The sequence below is a fragment of the Pygocentrus nattereri genome, chromosome 2, assembly GCF_015220715.1.
Source record: "Pygocentrus nattereri isolate fPygNat1 chromosome 2, fPygNat1.pri, whole genome shotgun sequence".
NCBI lineage: Eukaryota > Metazoa > Chordata > Actinopteri > Characiformes > Serrasalmidae > Pygocentrus > Pygocentrus nattereri.
The window spans coordinates 55,610,303-55,625,286 of NC_051212.1; the positions used below are offsets into that span (position 1 = coordinate 55,610,303).

General features: G+C 43.4%; 1 protein-coding gene across 1 annotated transcript in view; it reads right to left on the reverse strand.

Moving 5' to 3' along the window:
* Positions 1-1,887: 1,887 nt before the first annotated feature.
* Positions 1,888-14,984, reverse strand: part of insra (insulin receptor a) — a 99,766-nt gene continuing 86,669 nt past the window's right edge. Inside the window, exons 12-21 of the mRNA XM_037533124.1 lie at positions 13,566-13,705; positions 12,305-12,464; positions 11,208-11,307; positions 10,938-11,005; positions 9,141-9,370; positions 8,376-8,486; positions 7,063-7,222; positions 6,583-6,712; positions 4,281-4,415; positions 1,888-3,356 (exon numbers count right to left, since the gene is read on the reverse strand). Coding sequence (XP_037389021.1) covers positions 3,002-3,356; positions 4,281-4,415; positions 6,583-6,712; positions 7,063-7,222; positions 8,376-8,486; positions 9,141-9,370; positions 10,938-11,005; positions 11,208-11,307; positions 12,305-12,464; positions 13,566-13,705 — 1,589 coding nt within the window. The 3' untranslated portion in view covers positions 1,888-3,001. The remainder of the gene's footprint in view (positions 3,357-4,280; positions 4,416-6,582; positions 6,713-7,062; positions 7,223-8,375; positions 8,487-9,140; positions 9,371-10,937; positions 11,006-11,207; positions 11,308-12,304; positions 12,465-13,565; positions 13,706-14,984) is intronic.

The following is a 14,984-nucleotide window of genomic DNA, read 5'->3' on the forward strand; positions in this document are numbered from 1 at the left end:
GTCATTACTGATAAGTGCCGTTAACCGGATGGGCCCAAAATGATTAGTGGCCAGTGTGGTTGGTCAGTGTAGTGGGCAACACCTCCACCTTCTATGCTGTAGACTGGGGTTCAGTGCTCCGCCTGGGTAACCACCCTACACTATACCAATAAGAGTCCTTGGGCAAGACTCCTAACACCACCTTCACCTACTACACTGTAGACTGGGGTTCAGTGCTCCGCCTGGGTAACCACCCTACACTATACCAATAAGAGTCCTTGGGCAAGACTCCTAACACCACCTTCACCTCCCTGTGTAAACTGATCAAACTGTAAGTCGCTCTGGAGAAGAACATCAGCCAAATGCTGTAAATGTTTCCATCCCTCCATCCTCTAGCTGGTCGTCGTCTTCTGCCTTCACCTGCTCTGAGGAAAGTGGTCTTTTCTAGGGCTGTATGATACTGATATGAAACGCGATGTCTGATAAATCTGTCCGATATCACAATGGCGATATGAAAAAGTGATAAATTATTAGCAATCAATTATTAAAATAGTGTGGATGTGAAGCAAGCACAAACTTCTTAAGACGTCTAAACAGAAATCTGACCAAATTTTCCATCAAGCAAATAGCAGAATACAAAATTACAGAAACACCGGTCAACATTGTGCAAAATAAAAAATACCGACGGCTGCTGCATCAGAACTGAGAGCAAAGCTGAGAAACGGTCAGCATCACCTCAACAGCCTTTTCTATAAAGACTACAAGATCAAATAAACGTTTTTATTCCCACGTAGGCACAAAATAACTATAGAATTACTATATTTATTTATTTTGTTTGTTATTAAATATTTTATGACAGTCTACCTCACACACCTAAAACACAAGTTTGAGTGTCTGAGCTGCTGTGTATGTTCAGTTTGGCTGTTTAGCCTGATGGTTAAGTCACTCCTCCATGTGGGAGAGCAGAGTTCAGTCCCAGCTCAGAGAAGCTCTCATTAGGCTTCTAATGATTAACGTGTCAATATCATTAACCAGTTATGAGGCTATATGATCTGTGATCACAGCTCTAATGATGTTTATCAGGGAAACTTGTTTCGTGATAATGGTACAAATACAATTTATCGTACTGCTCTAGTCTTTTGGTTCTCATAATGTATCCTAGGTTAGAGCTTCAGGTTGGTTCTGTGGGCTCCGAATGAGACGTGAAGCTTGATTTGGTCAAGGACTCTTCCAGCGGCATCTGATTTAATCTGACCCCTTAAATGGTCATGACCAAGTTTTATTACACTTCTATAATCAAAGAATAACCAGTTTGCACTGAAGTCCCTGTAGTTACTGAATAATAAGTCTCAGTGTATAATAAGCCTGAGATTTGAAGGGGTTAATGAAGTAATTAGATTGCAGGTGCTGGATGGCAACTGTAAATGCTGGACTTCCTGCAGAAGAGATTTGGAAATGGTTAAATGGTTAGAACGGACTATTTATTTGTGTTTCTTCTAAAATTTTCTTTTTTCCCCCCATCAGATATTCCAATAAATGCTTACTGCCCAGATACATCGCTTTTTGGATCGTTTTCTCAGGCAAGACTTTCCACCGTACTGGACTTTTAAAATGACTTCATTTCTGGAACACTAAGTTTTGGGGATTTGTAGATTACTACACAGTGCAGCTTTAGCCATTTTAATATTCTTTCCCTGCTTTTTTCTGTAACTGCTGGTGGGTGAAGAAGGTCCATTATTGTCCGAATATCTTTTGGTAGCAGGAATATCAAATTAAATCAAAATCAACTACAATTTAGTAGTTAAAAGTACCGTCTTCTCATCAAAGACGTTGGTTCGACCGAACGTCCCTGGAAAACCACACAGAGCCACATCACACGTCAGGAAAGACGACAGAAGTGCGTCGTGCTCTCGTCTCGAATGCACCTCGCTGCTTTATTAACAGCAGTAATTTCAATCGATATCAAGTGTTGACATCCGAAGCCGTCTACAATACGTCCACCTGAGCGAGCGGCTCAGAGCTTCAGAACGGGATTAGTACGATTTCTGAATTAGAAAAAAATAAAGGTCACAGGCAGACAGACAAAAAATAAACATGTAAAAACATTTCTACAACCGGCAATAGCTCTTCAACGACGACACGTTGACTATGTACAAAAAACAAAAAAACATCAATAATATATTCATATATACTTTTTTTCATCATCTATGTCTACTAAAATATATCAAAGCAGCAACTACTGGTCAATCTGAGGAACTGTTTCTGTCCAAATGTCCTGAAAATACGGGTTTGATATCCTTCAGCTGTAAATGTTTCAAAACAAAAAAAAAAAAAAAAAAAGAAGAAGAAAAAAAAGCAAAATAAATAAGACAAAGTCCATATAGCGGCGCATTCTCTGTGTGATGTGAAATACTGAAGAGAGAGAGACAGACAGACAGACAGATAGATAGACAGATAAACAGACGGACAGAGAGAGAGAGAGAGAGAGAGAGAGAGAGAGAGAGAGAGAGAGAGAGAGAAGTGGAGGCTCCTGGAGCCTTTAGCAGTTTGTTCTAGGACGTCCACCTTCAATACAAAAGACCTCGACACAGGCCACAAATACGATAAGGCCACTTTTAATGTTGCTTTCCGTCTTCCTCGTCTTCTTTCGTTTTTTTTGGAGGGAAAGCCGCAGCTGGAGGAGGAGAGGGAAGAGTCTGGAGGGGGTTCGTAAGCAGCCGTCTGGTTGTCTGAGGTTCAGATTCACAGTTTGCTCCATTTAGTTCTGGAAACTTGGCAATATTAAAACAGGGAAGCAGGTGCCGATGTGCACTTTCCTTCGTCGTCTTCTTTAAATACAAAAAGAGAAATGAATGGGTGGCACCCTGCACTGTGGTACAGCGGAGAAAAAATGGGAAATGAAAGTCCTGAGTGTCTCGCTGTCTGTCCGAGGGCACCGTGGAGCTAGTGTGTGATAAAAGTGACCGTATAAAAGAACGAATGAATCTAGCGTAGCTTGTCTGGCGGGAGGGCGGGGGCGGCGTTAGGTGGGACTGGAGCGAGGGAGGGATAAAATGCGTCCGTTTTTCTTTCCGCCGTTCATGTGCGTGTAGGGCACGTGCTGGTCGTAGCTTCCCCTCAGGCCCACGGCAGACCCCTCGTCCCCGTCGGCGCTGCCCTCGCGCTGGGAGTAGGACGAAGGGTCCAGAGGGATGCTCTCCATGTTCTCCATGTCCATGTCGAAGTCCTCGCTCTCCGGGGGCTTGTTCTCCTCGCTGTAGAAGAAGGAGACCTCCTGGAAGGACGGGTGCAGCTCCTCCTTCAGCATCTCGATGATCTCCTGGAAGGTGGGACGCATCTTGGGGTTGTAGTGCCAACACATCTGCATCAGGTTGTGTCTGAGGGAGAAGGAAGGCAGGGACAGGATCGGCATCGAGCTCATTGGCCCACTATATAATAGAGTATTGGCCCCGAACTCCCATATCAGCCCAACACGCTCGCCATGAACTGACACGTAAACAATGAGCCGAAATGCACTTTAACACAGGAGCGCCAACACGTCAGCCCGAGCTAATATCATTAGCCCCAAGCTAACACGTCAGCCCGAGCTAATATCATTAGCCCCAAGCTAACACGTCAGCCCCAAGCTAATATCATTAGCCCCAAGCTAACACGTCAGCCCCAAGCTAATATCATTAGCCCCAAGCTAACACGTCAGCCCCGAGCTAATATCATTAGCCCCAAGCTAATATCATTAGCCCCAAGCTAACACGTCAGCCCCAAGCTAACACGTCAGCCCCAAGCTAATATCATTAGCCCCAAGCTAATATCATTAGCCCCAAGCTAACACGTCAGCCACAAGGTAACACGTTAGCCCCAGGCTAATATGTTAGCCCCAGCCTAATACGTTAGCCCCGAGCTAACACGTCAGCCCCGAGCTAACACATTAGCCCTAAGCTAATACTTTAGCCCCGAGCTAATACGTTAGAGCTAAGCTAATACGTTAGCCCTAAGCTAATACATTAGCCCCGAGCTAATACGTCAGCTCTAAGCTAATACGTTAGCCCCGAGCTAATACGTCAGCTCTAAGCTAATACGTTAGCCCCGAGCTAAAACGTCAGCTCTAAGCTAACACGTTAGCCCCGAGCTAATGATGCTTGTCTATTAAGGTCATTACACACTGATTACGCTCACAGTTGGCCTCCGTCAGCTGAGAACTGAACATGAACCAACTCTGACTGAATATTCTGACCGGTCGTTTTAAGCTTTTCTAGCTTGACCGTCTGTGTCAGTAAAATCTGGCACTAAGAGCTGTGACTTACAGCCGGTCAGCGCAGTTGTCCGGCCGGTCCAGGTATCCACCGTCCATCACGAACTTCAGCACCTGCTCGTTGGACAGACCCTGATACGGCTGCTCAGCTAATGTGCTGATCTCCCACAGGACCACGCCGAACGACCTGACGACCACAACACAGACATGCTTTAATACTACTACAACTACCACCACCACTACAACTACCACCACTACCACCACTACAACAACTACTACTACCACCACTACAACTACCACCACTACAACAACTACTACTACCACCACTACAACTACCACCACCACTACAACTACCACCACTACCACCACTACAACAACTACTACTACCACCACTACAACTACCACCACTACAACAACTACTACTACCACCACCACAACTACTACTACTACCACCACTACCACCACAACTACCACCATTACAACAACTACTACTACCACCACTACAACTACCACCACTACAACAACTACTACTACCACCACCACAACTACTACAACTACCACCACTACAACTACTACAACTACCACCACTACAACTACTACCACTACCACCACTACAACTACTACCACTACCACTACAACTACTACTAACACCACTACAACTACTACAACAACTACTACCACCACTACAACTACTACTACCACCATCACTACAACAACTACTACTACCACTACAACAATTACTACTACCACCACTACAAATACTACTACTACCACCACTACAACCACAACTACCACCACTACAACCACCACTACAACTACCACCACCACTACAACTACTACCACCACTACAACTACTACTACTACTACTACAACTACCACCACTACAACTACTACTACAACTACCACCACTACAACAACTACAACTACCACCACTACAACTACTACAACTACCACCACTACAACAACTACTACTACCACCACTACTACTACAATTACTGCAACTACAACTACTTCAACTACAACTACCACTACTAGTACAATTACTACCACCCCTACTTCTACTGTTACTACCACCACCACCACTACAACTACTACTTCTACCACCACTACTACAACTACTTCTACCACCACTACTACAACTACAACTACCACCACTACTACAACTACTACTTCAACTACTGCAACTACAACTACCACTAGTACAACTACTACAATAACTATTATAACTACTACTACCACCACCACCACCACCACCACTACTACTACTACTACTACTACTACTACTACTACAACTACCACCACTACTACTACAATTACTGCAACTACAACTACTTCAATTACTGCAACTACAACTACCACTACTATTACAATTACCACCACCCCTACTTCTACTGCTACTACCACCACCACCACTACAACTACTACTTCTACCACCACTACAACTACTTCTACCACCACTACTACAACTACCACCACTACTACAACTACTTCAACTACTGCAACTACAACTACCACTAGTACAACTACTACAATAACTACTATAACTACTACTACCATCACTACTGCTACTACTACCACCACCACTACTACTACAACTACTACCACTGCTACAACTACTACCACTACAACTAGTACCACAACTACCACTACTACAACTACCATTACTACTACTACTACCACCACATCTATTAATAAACAAAAAGGTAATCAATTATTGTTAGATACCACTACATTACTAATAATTATTTTTATTATTGTAGTAAATCAGTTATAGCTACTTTTACTAATTAGTTATTAGAAACATTAATTAATTCTGCTTTTACTATTTTACTGCTACTAATTAAAAAGACGATTACAGCTATTTATTACTACTACTAATTATAATAACAGCAAAACATCTGATACTTTTACTATTGCTACAACTACGAATAACATGATTATAAGAAGCTGTAATCAAGAAACTGAGGTTAGGATCAAGTTAGGACTGTGATGAGGCTAGGATTAAGTTCAGATTTAGATTAGGTTAGGATTAAGTTTAGGTTAGGATTAGGTTAGGTGTAGGATTACTATTAGGTTAAGATCAAGTTCTGGTTGGGATTAGATTAAGATTACATTTAGGTTAGGTGTAGGATTACTATTAGGTTAGGATTAAGGTTGGTTGGGATTAGGTTAGGATTAAGTTTAGGTTAGGTTTAGGGTTAAATTTAGGTTAGGATTAAGTTAGGTTAGGATTATGATTAGGTTAAGTTTAGATTTAGGTTAGGAGTAGGTTTACTTTAGGATTAAGTTTACATTAGGATTACATTTAGATTAGGATTAGTTTAGGATTAGAGTAGGATTAGTGAGTGTTTTACCAGCAGTCCGAGTGGGCAGTAAAGACTCCGTCCTTCAGCGACTCCGGAGCCATCCACCTGACCGGAAGCAGACCCTTCCCACCTTTCCTGTAGTAGTCCGTCTCGTAGATGTCTCGAGTCATGCCAAAGTCTTCCAGGAGACGCGATCAGGAGACAGAAAGAAAAACAAACACAAACCAAATTATATCCTGGATTAATCTCGATCCAGTTCTGATTCTGTGTCCGGGCCACTGGACTCGGTCATTAAACGTGGAAGTTTGTGCAAATATTTTAACGTGGAAAATGAAACGGTGCTAGGATTTTAATGAGGATCAGTGAGCCAACTTTCACTGAAACATGGTTAAGCTAGCGCTGTAAATAAAAAATAAATCTTAAAATAGCCCAGAGATGGATCAACTGCCCTTCCCTAATTATTTCATCAGCCAAGTCGGGAAACAGAAGCTCCAGGTGTGTCTGTAAGCTGTAAAACAGGCAACACACCTCCGATCTTCACGGTGAAATCCTCGGCCACCATGCAGTTCCGGGCCGCCAGGTCTCTGTGCACAAACTTCTTGGCGTTCAGGTAGGCCATGCCATCCGCGATCTCCGCCGCCATCTGGATCATCTCCTTCAGTGTGGGGGGCGGCCGGCCGGGGTTATTCTGACAAACACAGAGACATGGAGCAGTTCATATGGACAGAGTGACCACAACCCACTGACCACATACCATCTCCACTGGGTCTTAAACTAAGAGCTAATCTCCACACGTGTGCTGAAAGGCTGTGGTCAAAATCTGAGATTTCACTGAGATTTACCCCCATAAACCTTCTGGGCTCTCTTATTAGATCTTATTTAAAAGTGATCTATGCATTTGTATGAAGTTCTAGAAAAGAGGTTCACTACCTTTTCCAACTTGCGGCCCACATAACCGGCCACAAGAGCCAACTAGAAGATTAAACCGGCCCCACTGTTTCCAGCATAAGACAAATAACGCAAAGTCCACTGGAAAAGCTCACAGAAATTCAATACGATGATGTTTTACTAAAATTATGTTCACATAATCAGCTGGCTCTGTCCGAAGTATTTTGGTATTTTTGATGCTTCATTTCTTCATTTTACCAAATAATCAGCACAACATGAATATTTTTCATGTTCTAGACCTGGTTAACTGTCTATGTTCTGTAATTGTGTTTACCAAAAAACAACAACAAACAAAACAAAAACAGCACCAAAGGCCCACCTGCAGTACCACCACAGTCCACTAGGGGGCAGCCAACAGGTTGAAAAACACTGTTTTCACTTCAAAACATGTACAGTTTTTCTTCTAGAACAAAGTTAGATCTCTGGGGTAACAATTGCCCCCACACAGGGGACACAAGGCCCCCTTTAGCAGATTAACACAAACATATTATTTCCTTATAATTTATAATAATAATAAATTACATTAATTTATTATTACATAAATTTCACCAAAAGGACACAGTTGCTATGGCAATTTGTCATTTTTAGCAATGTGAAATGGTCGTTGATCAATGAAGCGCTGGCGCTACTGCTGTTTACGCTGTGGTTTCACTGCTGGTTTATTTTTTGTGCTGCTCCATTTTATTTCCTCTGTGTGCAGGTTTATACACCATCATCCTGTACATGATAAGGGGGGCTTCTTCACTGCAGCCCACCTGTCCTATTTTGCTCTTTTAAGCTGCAGATTGACCCTCCACAGGTTGTATATTCCACAGTCCCTCTACTGCCCCCTTGTGTGTGTGTATGTGTGTGTGTGTGTGTGTGTCTGTGTGTGTGTGTGTGTGTGTTCTCACCTCAGCGTCCGGTCTGAGGGAGCGCAGGTAGCTCTTCAGGTCTCCATGGGTCATCAGCTCCATCACCACCAGAGTGGGCTGGCCTTTAGAGACCACACCCAGCAGCCTCACCTATCAACCAATAAAACAGCGGTTACCATGGCAGCACATCACAGAGTGAACACAGTTTCCGATTTCCATCACCGACCTCCAGTGAGAGCAACAGCGTCTGCACGTCTCCCAGGACGACAGCGATGAACATTAGAAACTACATTCGCTCTGTGGAAATCAACATGAAGCTACAACCGACTTCACCGTTGAGGGTTAAAAAAAAAATTTAGGACCAAATAAAAGCAAATATAACACCTGCGATTTATCTTAATTACATGAACTATTTTATTATTATTAATTTATTAATCACAAAAAAAGGAAATCAGTCATTTGACAGCATTAATTAAACCAGCATTCATGCCATTTTCAAACATGACAGTCCCCCCAAAAAGAGTTTGGTTCATTGACTTGATTGTCCAGCAGAACAGGTATTCAACATCTTCAGACACGAAACATTCAGATTCAGATTCAGATTCAGATTCAGATTCAGATTCAGATTCCTTTATTGATCCCAGGGGGAAATTGCAGAATGCCTCGACTCTTCGCAGTAAGTGGGGAAAACTGGGTAAATCCGTTTCCTCTGTGTGAGCAGGTGTATCGGTGAACTCTGAGCAGTCTGGGTGGATGTAAGTGGATCAGCAGTGTGAGAGCACAGTGTGTGGTGTTTATTCTCACCACATGGTGGCAGCTGAAGGCCTTCATGACGGAGGCCTCGTTGAGGAACTCGATGCGCTCCCGCAGGCTGGCCGACTCGTTGACGGTTTTGACGGCCACGCGCGTCTGCGACTCTCCCTTCACGATGTCCTTCGCTATACCTTCGTACACCATGCCGAAGGAGCCCTGACCGAGCTCACGCAGCAGACTGATCTTCTCCCGAGGAACCTCCCACTCGTCCGGCTCGTACACTGAGAACACACACAGGAACAAACTCGCAACAACGTCCCATAATAATAATAATAAGAAGAAGAAGAATAATAATAATGCGTCCCATGTGTCTTATATTTATCTATGTACCTATATGTAAAGTGTTCCTTATGTATTATATATATATATATATATATATATATATGTAAGCAACTATAGGCAGTAAGTCTCATACGTATGTAAGCACCTACTGTGTATGTAGATTTGAGATATGCCCCATATGTGTGTGTATATATATATATATATATGGGGCATATATATATATAGAAGGCCGCTGTGTAAGGGTCAGCGTGCAGGGAGTGAGCGGTCACAGTGCTGCTGAATGCTATTTTGTTTGTGAGTATTATGGTCTGTTTCTATGCACCTAGACTGGGTATCTGTGACTGCGTATCATCCCAACAGATAAAGAGCCTCACGGTGAAATCTGGGGAAGAGGCAGCTTCACACACGGCTCAGACTTTAGTCCTGACCACTCAGCCACTCCACAGGGGATCAAGTCTAATCAGAAAACCGTGACCTGAACCTGCACTTCACATTCCACGTTCTTACATCTGTTACTTTAACACAGGTAACGATAGTTTAACGAAAGTTTAACACAGGTAACGATAGTTTAACGAAAGTTTAACACAGGTAACGATAGTTTAACGAAAGTTTAACACACACACAGTTACTTTAACACAGGTAACGATAGTTTAACGAAAGTTTAACACAGACACAGTTACTTTAACACAGGTAACGATAGTTTAACAAAAGTTTAACACAGACACAGTTACTTTAACACAGGTAACGATAGTTTAACGAAGGTTTAACACAGACACAGTTACTTTAACACAGGTAACGATAGTTTAACGAAGGTTTAACACAGACACAGTTACTTTAACACAGGTAACGATAGTTTAACGATGGTTTATTACTAAATAAACTAGATGTATTACTAAAATTTAACACAGATAGTTACTTTAACACAGGTAACGATAGTTTAATGATAATTTAACGATAGTTTAACACAGACACATTTACTTTATCACAGCTAACGATATTTTAACGATAGTTTAACACAGACACATTTACTTTATCACAGCTAACGATATTTTAACGATATTTTAACGATAGTTTAACATAGGTGTAAAACAGATAACATCAGTCAAATGCGAGTAATGACCGTTTAAGAAAGGTTCAATGCAGGTAAAGCTAGTCTAAAGTCAGGATTGATAGTTTATTGAAGGTGTAAAGCAGGTAAACAAGTTAATTTAAGGCACAACCCTGCATACTGTTTAATGTGCACGGTTTAACACTGTAAATCGAAGACCCTGTAAATCAGAATTTCAGGCAATGTAAGACTTAATCAATTCGTTTCTGCTGTGTGCAGCTCTGCAGTCTATGTGAGGAGGAGATGCTGTGACTGACGGCCAGAGCTGAGAGGCTGAAGAAGACTGTGCTCATGGTCATCTGTGAGCTGTGTCTAAAGGCAGAGCAGGTTGTATACGGTGGACTGTAGTTCGCTGACCCCAGATTTAGAGGGTAAGGAAGAATAAAGCATTTCCTCACCTTCGTCTGGACTGAGGTACTCCGGGTTGGGTGAGGTGTACAGACGTCCCGTCGGCCCTTCAGTTTGCCTAAAGAAAACGCAGACCATCAGCAGAGATACAAACACAAGACCGGCTTCAGACGAGCGAAGCATGAAAGTACGTTAAAAGTAGCTTCATTTTTAGTTCATGTTTATAGGGAACAGTGAGTCCTACAGTGTCCGAAACCATGTAAACGAGTGTGCTGATGTGATGATTAAGACATGTGTCCTCTCTGGACAAACACACTCACTTCTTTTTGAACATGGCGAAGCCGCCCAATAACATCAGCAGCAGGGCGACGCAGATGACCGGGGCTATCACAATCTTCAGCATGTTGGATGGGTCCACACCTGCTCCCAGACGGACAACACAAGCAACAGCAAATGAAACAAAGACCTTTCATGATCGAGGTGTACCCCAAGGATCCGTCCTCGGGCCTCTCCTCTTGATCATTTACATCTCCTCACTTGGTCACATCATCTGCATCAACCATGGTTTTAACTTCCACTGCTATGCTGATGACATTCAAATTCATATCAGCACTACTTCCCTCTCTGCCTCCAGACAGGCTTTCAGTTCTTACCGGAAACCGAATACTGATCAAACCGAGGTTCTGTTAGTCGGATCTAAAACCTCACTTTCCCGGGTATTGGACTTCGCTGGTGTCAATATTCAGCCAGTCCGATTTGTTAGGAACCTCGGCTGTCTTCTTGATTCATCTCTTACTTTTGAGTCTCACATTACTTTCATCACTAAAACTACATTTCATCATCTGTGCAACAGTGAACGCTTACGCCCTGCGCTGAGTGACGCTGACGCTACATCATCGCTCTCATCGATTACTGGAACTTCCAGCCTTCCAGCTAAACTAATCAATCGTCTTCAGTACGTCCAAAACTCAGCAGCCAGGGTTCTGACCTCCACCAAACACTCAGCTCATATCACTCCTGTTCTTCGACAGCTGCATCGGCTTCCTATTGGTTCTACGATTGCGTACAGGCCATCTTTCCTTCAAGGCTTTACATGGTCTAGCTCTGATCTCATTTTTTAATATTGTCCCTCTCGTGCTCTCCGATCTTCTAATTCTGGACAGTTCCCTCAACTAGACTTTCTACTATGGGTGGCAGATCTTTCAGTGCTGGTGCCCCCAAACTCTTCTCTGTCTGCCTTTCGATCTCGGCTAAAAACCTCCCTTTTTTCTTCTCTTTAGTCTTCTAGGCTTTTTTGACACTATGTAAAGTCCATGACTGAGGTGTCCTTGAGCAAGACACCTAACCCCCAACTGCTCCCCAGGCACTGTGGATAGGGCTGCCCACCGCTCCGGGTAAGTGTCATCACTTCACTTACGGGGGTCCTGCACGTAGAAGTGTGTGGGTTCCGTCCAGGATCCGTTCCCCGCCAGCGAAGTGGCTCGAACCCGCACCGTGTAATTCCCGGGATGCACCACTCTCAGCTTACAGCCGCCGTCACTGATGTAGCTCTTTCTGGACACGCAGTGATGGAGCTCCTGGAAACACACCACCACTCAGCCATCAGGCCCTGACTGACACCTCAGCCAACAAACACAGTCAGAAAAATGGACAAAACTAAAACTTTTTCTATTTTATTTTTCACACATATTTCTATATTTTGTGATGGGTTTTTATACTAAAAACAGTCATAACTCATTTTTACATTACATTTTTTCACTTGCTCTTAAGAATAATCTATGTAAATAAGCTCTGTTCTGATTGGCCATCCAGTATTGCACCTCCTGCGAAAAGCAGTCTGGGCTGAAACTCCCCTCATCACCTCAGTGTGAGTGGGTGGGGCTAAACTACTGTAGGGTGGATGTGTGTAAACAACACTCTCGCCCAGCTAGTAGCTACGAAACGGCAAAGAGAGAGATTTAAGACGGACATCGATAATTTGGAGACGACTGGATTGATTAGTGTTTATAGTCACTCCAGCTGGTTTCCTCATACGTTTAATCTGCAGAGAGAAACTGACGAACACTAAAACGTCGCAAAGCTGTAGTCAGTTTCTTATTCACCAGCTTCTCATTTGAAGTGTCCATTCCACCTTAAATGGTGCAGGAGTTACATTCTGGCACCTCAGGCACTATTTAAGGTGGAACGGGAAAATCTGAACAAGAAGCTGGAGAATGAGAAGCGACTTCAGCCTCGTAAAAAATGTAATGTTGAGAGACAATTTACAGAAACTGTTCTACTTTAGAGGAAAAGCTTCCTGCCAGAGATGTGGGAAAAGTGAGCTAAAGCTTTTTTTATACGGTGGCTTCCGAAGCGGAATTTCTGCTGAAATTCTTAACATTTGGGTTGGAGCCCCTGATATAAGCGTGGGCCATTTGTTAGCCACATTAACCGCTTATCTGCAGAAACCTCTTTGCTGTGTCCTGTTTTCTTTAATAACAATTTCCTCTGCAGTTAATAAAGTATTCCATCATAAAGAGGTCAGCAGTCGTGCAGACGGTAACCACGGCGACCAGAACACACGGCTGAAAATAGCCTGCTGACAGAGCGATTTCAACACGGCCGATTTATAAATGTTTACAGAAGTGCAGCCAGAGTGCAGCAGACCACTGTTTTAGACCCTCAGCAGGGAGTCTGACCTCCGTGTCTCCCAGCCTCCTGTAGTTGACCTCGTACAGGATGATCATGCCGTTTGGGGATTTTGGCTCCATCCACCTGATATGGACCGAATAGTCCACGACCTCGAAGTTGACCGGCCCCACGATGTCATCGGCATGATCTGCATAAACAAACACAAACTCCTTTAATCTCTTAGCTGTTGCTCCATTCTTCCAGACTCTCAGAAATAAAGGTTCTAGACTGTCTCTGGGTCGGTTCCCCTCTGGTCACTGCGGTGGATCCCTCAAGGCTCCGTCTCAGCACCTTCAGTCAGGGAACATAACTGAACCATAATCCACTGAAATGATCTGTTCTAAGCTGGACTGACTCCACACACCCCGCCTCGCCTCGCCTCCAGGCTTTTACTCTACTGCTCTGTTTTAAAACATTCGGTTATGAAAAGGAACAAATACCAACTTTTCACCTGGAGGACCTGATTTAAGCTCCACAATCAGACCTTCAAACCTCTGTAGAACCTTTACACAGCTCGTACCTCGATGAACAGAACCTTCATTACTAACAATGTAATGGCATGCCCAAACAAAAAGAGGGCACTGTTCCCACATTCTTTGGGCTGCAGTCATGATCTTGATCTCTTACTTAGTTTTTACCTCCACAGTGAGAATAGCTGGATGAATTACTGATACAGAGCAACTGAGTCTAGCATGGAGAAGCTTCTACCTGCTTGACAGATCTATGACCTGGTCCTCTAGATCTTCTAGCTTCATCTTACAGACAGGACCAAGAATACTAAATGCTTTACTACATACCCAAGTGCCTTAAAGGGGAACGTCACCAATTTTTCCTAAAGTACTGCATAAGTAAACGGTTATGATGTAAACCGAGTGGTTTGGTGTGAAACTCTCTGTTCTAGATAAACTGACCGAGTCAGAGCCGTTTCCAGTGGTGGTGATGGGAACCAGACGTCCCTCTAAAAGCTCCTCACAGAAAGTTCCTACATGAGCTGGTTCTGAATTCACTGCCTGATGACTGAGACGCTGTTTTATGAGAGTTTAGAGAACTTCAACTCCATTCATGGTGGAGGGAGACATGCAGGGCGCTGTGCGGCAAAATAGTCCCCAAAGAAAACTCATTATTCCAGATTTTCCACTGTTTTCCATCATCAACATTCCATATAAGCTCAGAAGACTCGTGTAGGTTCTCTGGTGGTTCTGGATGGTAAATAAAGTGTCTATATCTGTGTTGTAGTCATGGCGACGCCTGGTTCCCATCACCACCACTGTAAAGACGTCTGAACCGTTTCACACCAAACCCTCTCATCGATGCTCAGTAAGGCAGAGCATTCTTGAAAGTTGGTGGAATTCCCCTTTAAAGATATCCGAATTAGCAGGACTTCTGTCTGAGATCATTTAACAGCTGCACACAGTGTGCAGTGACCC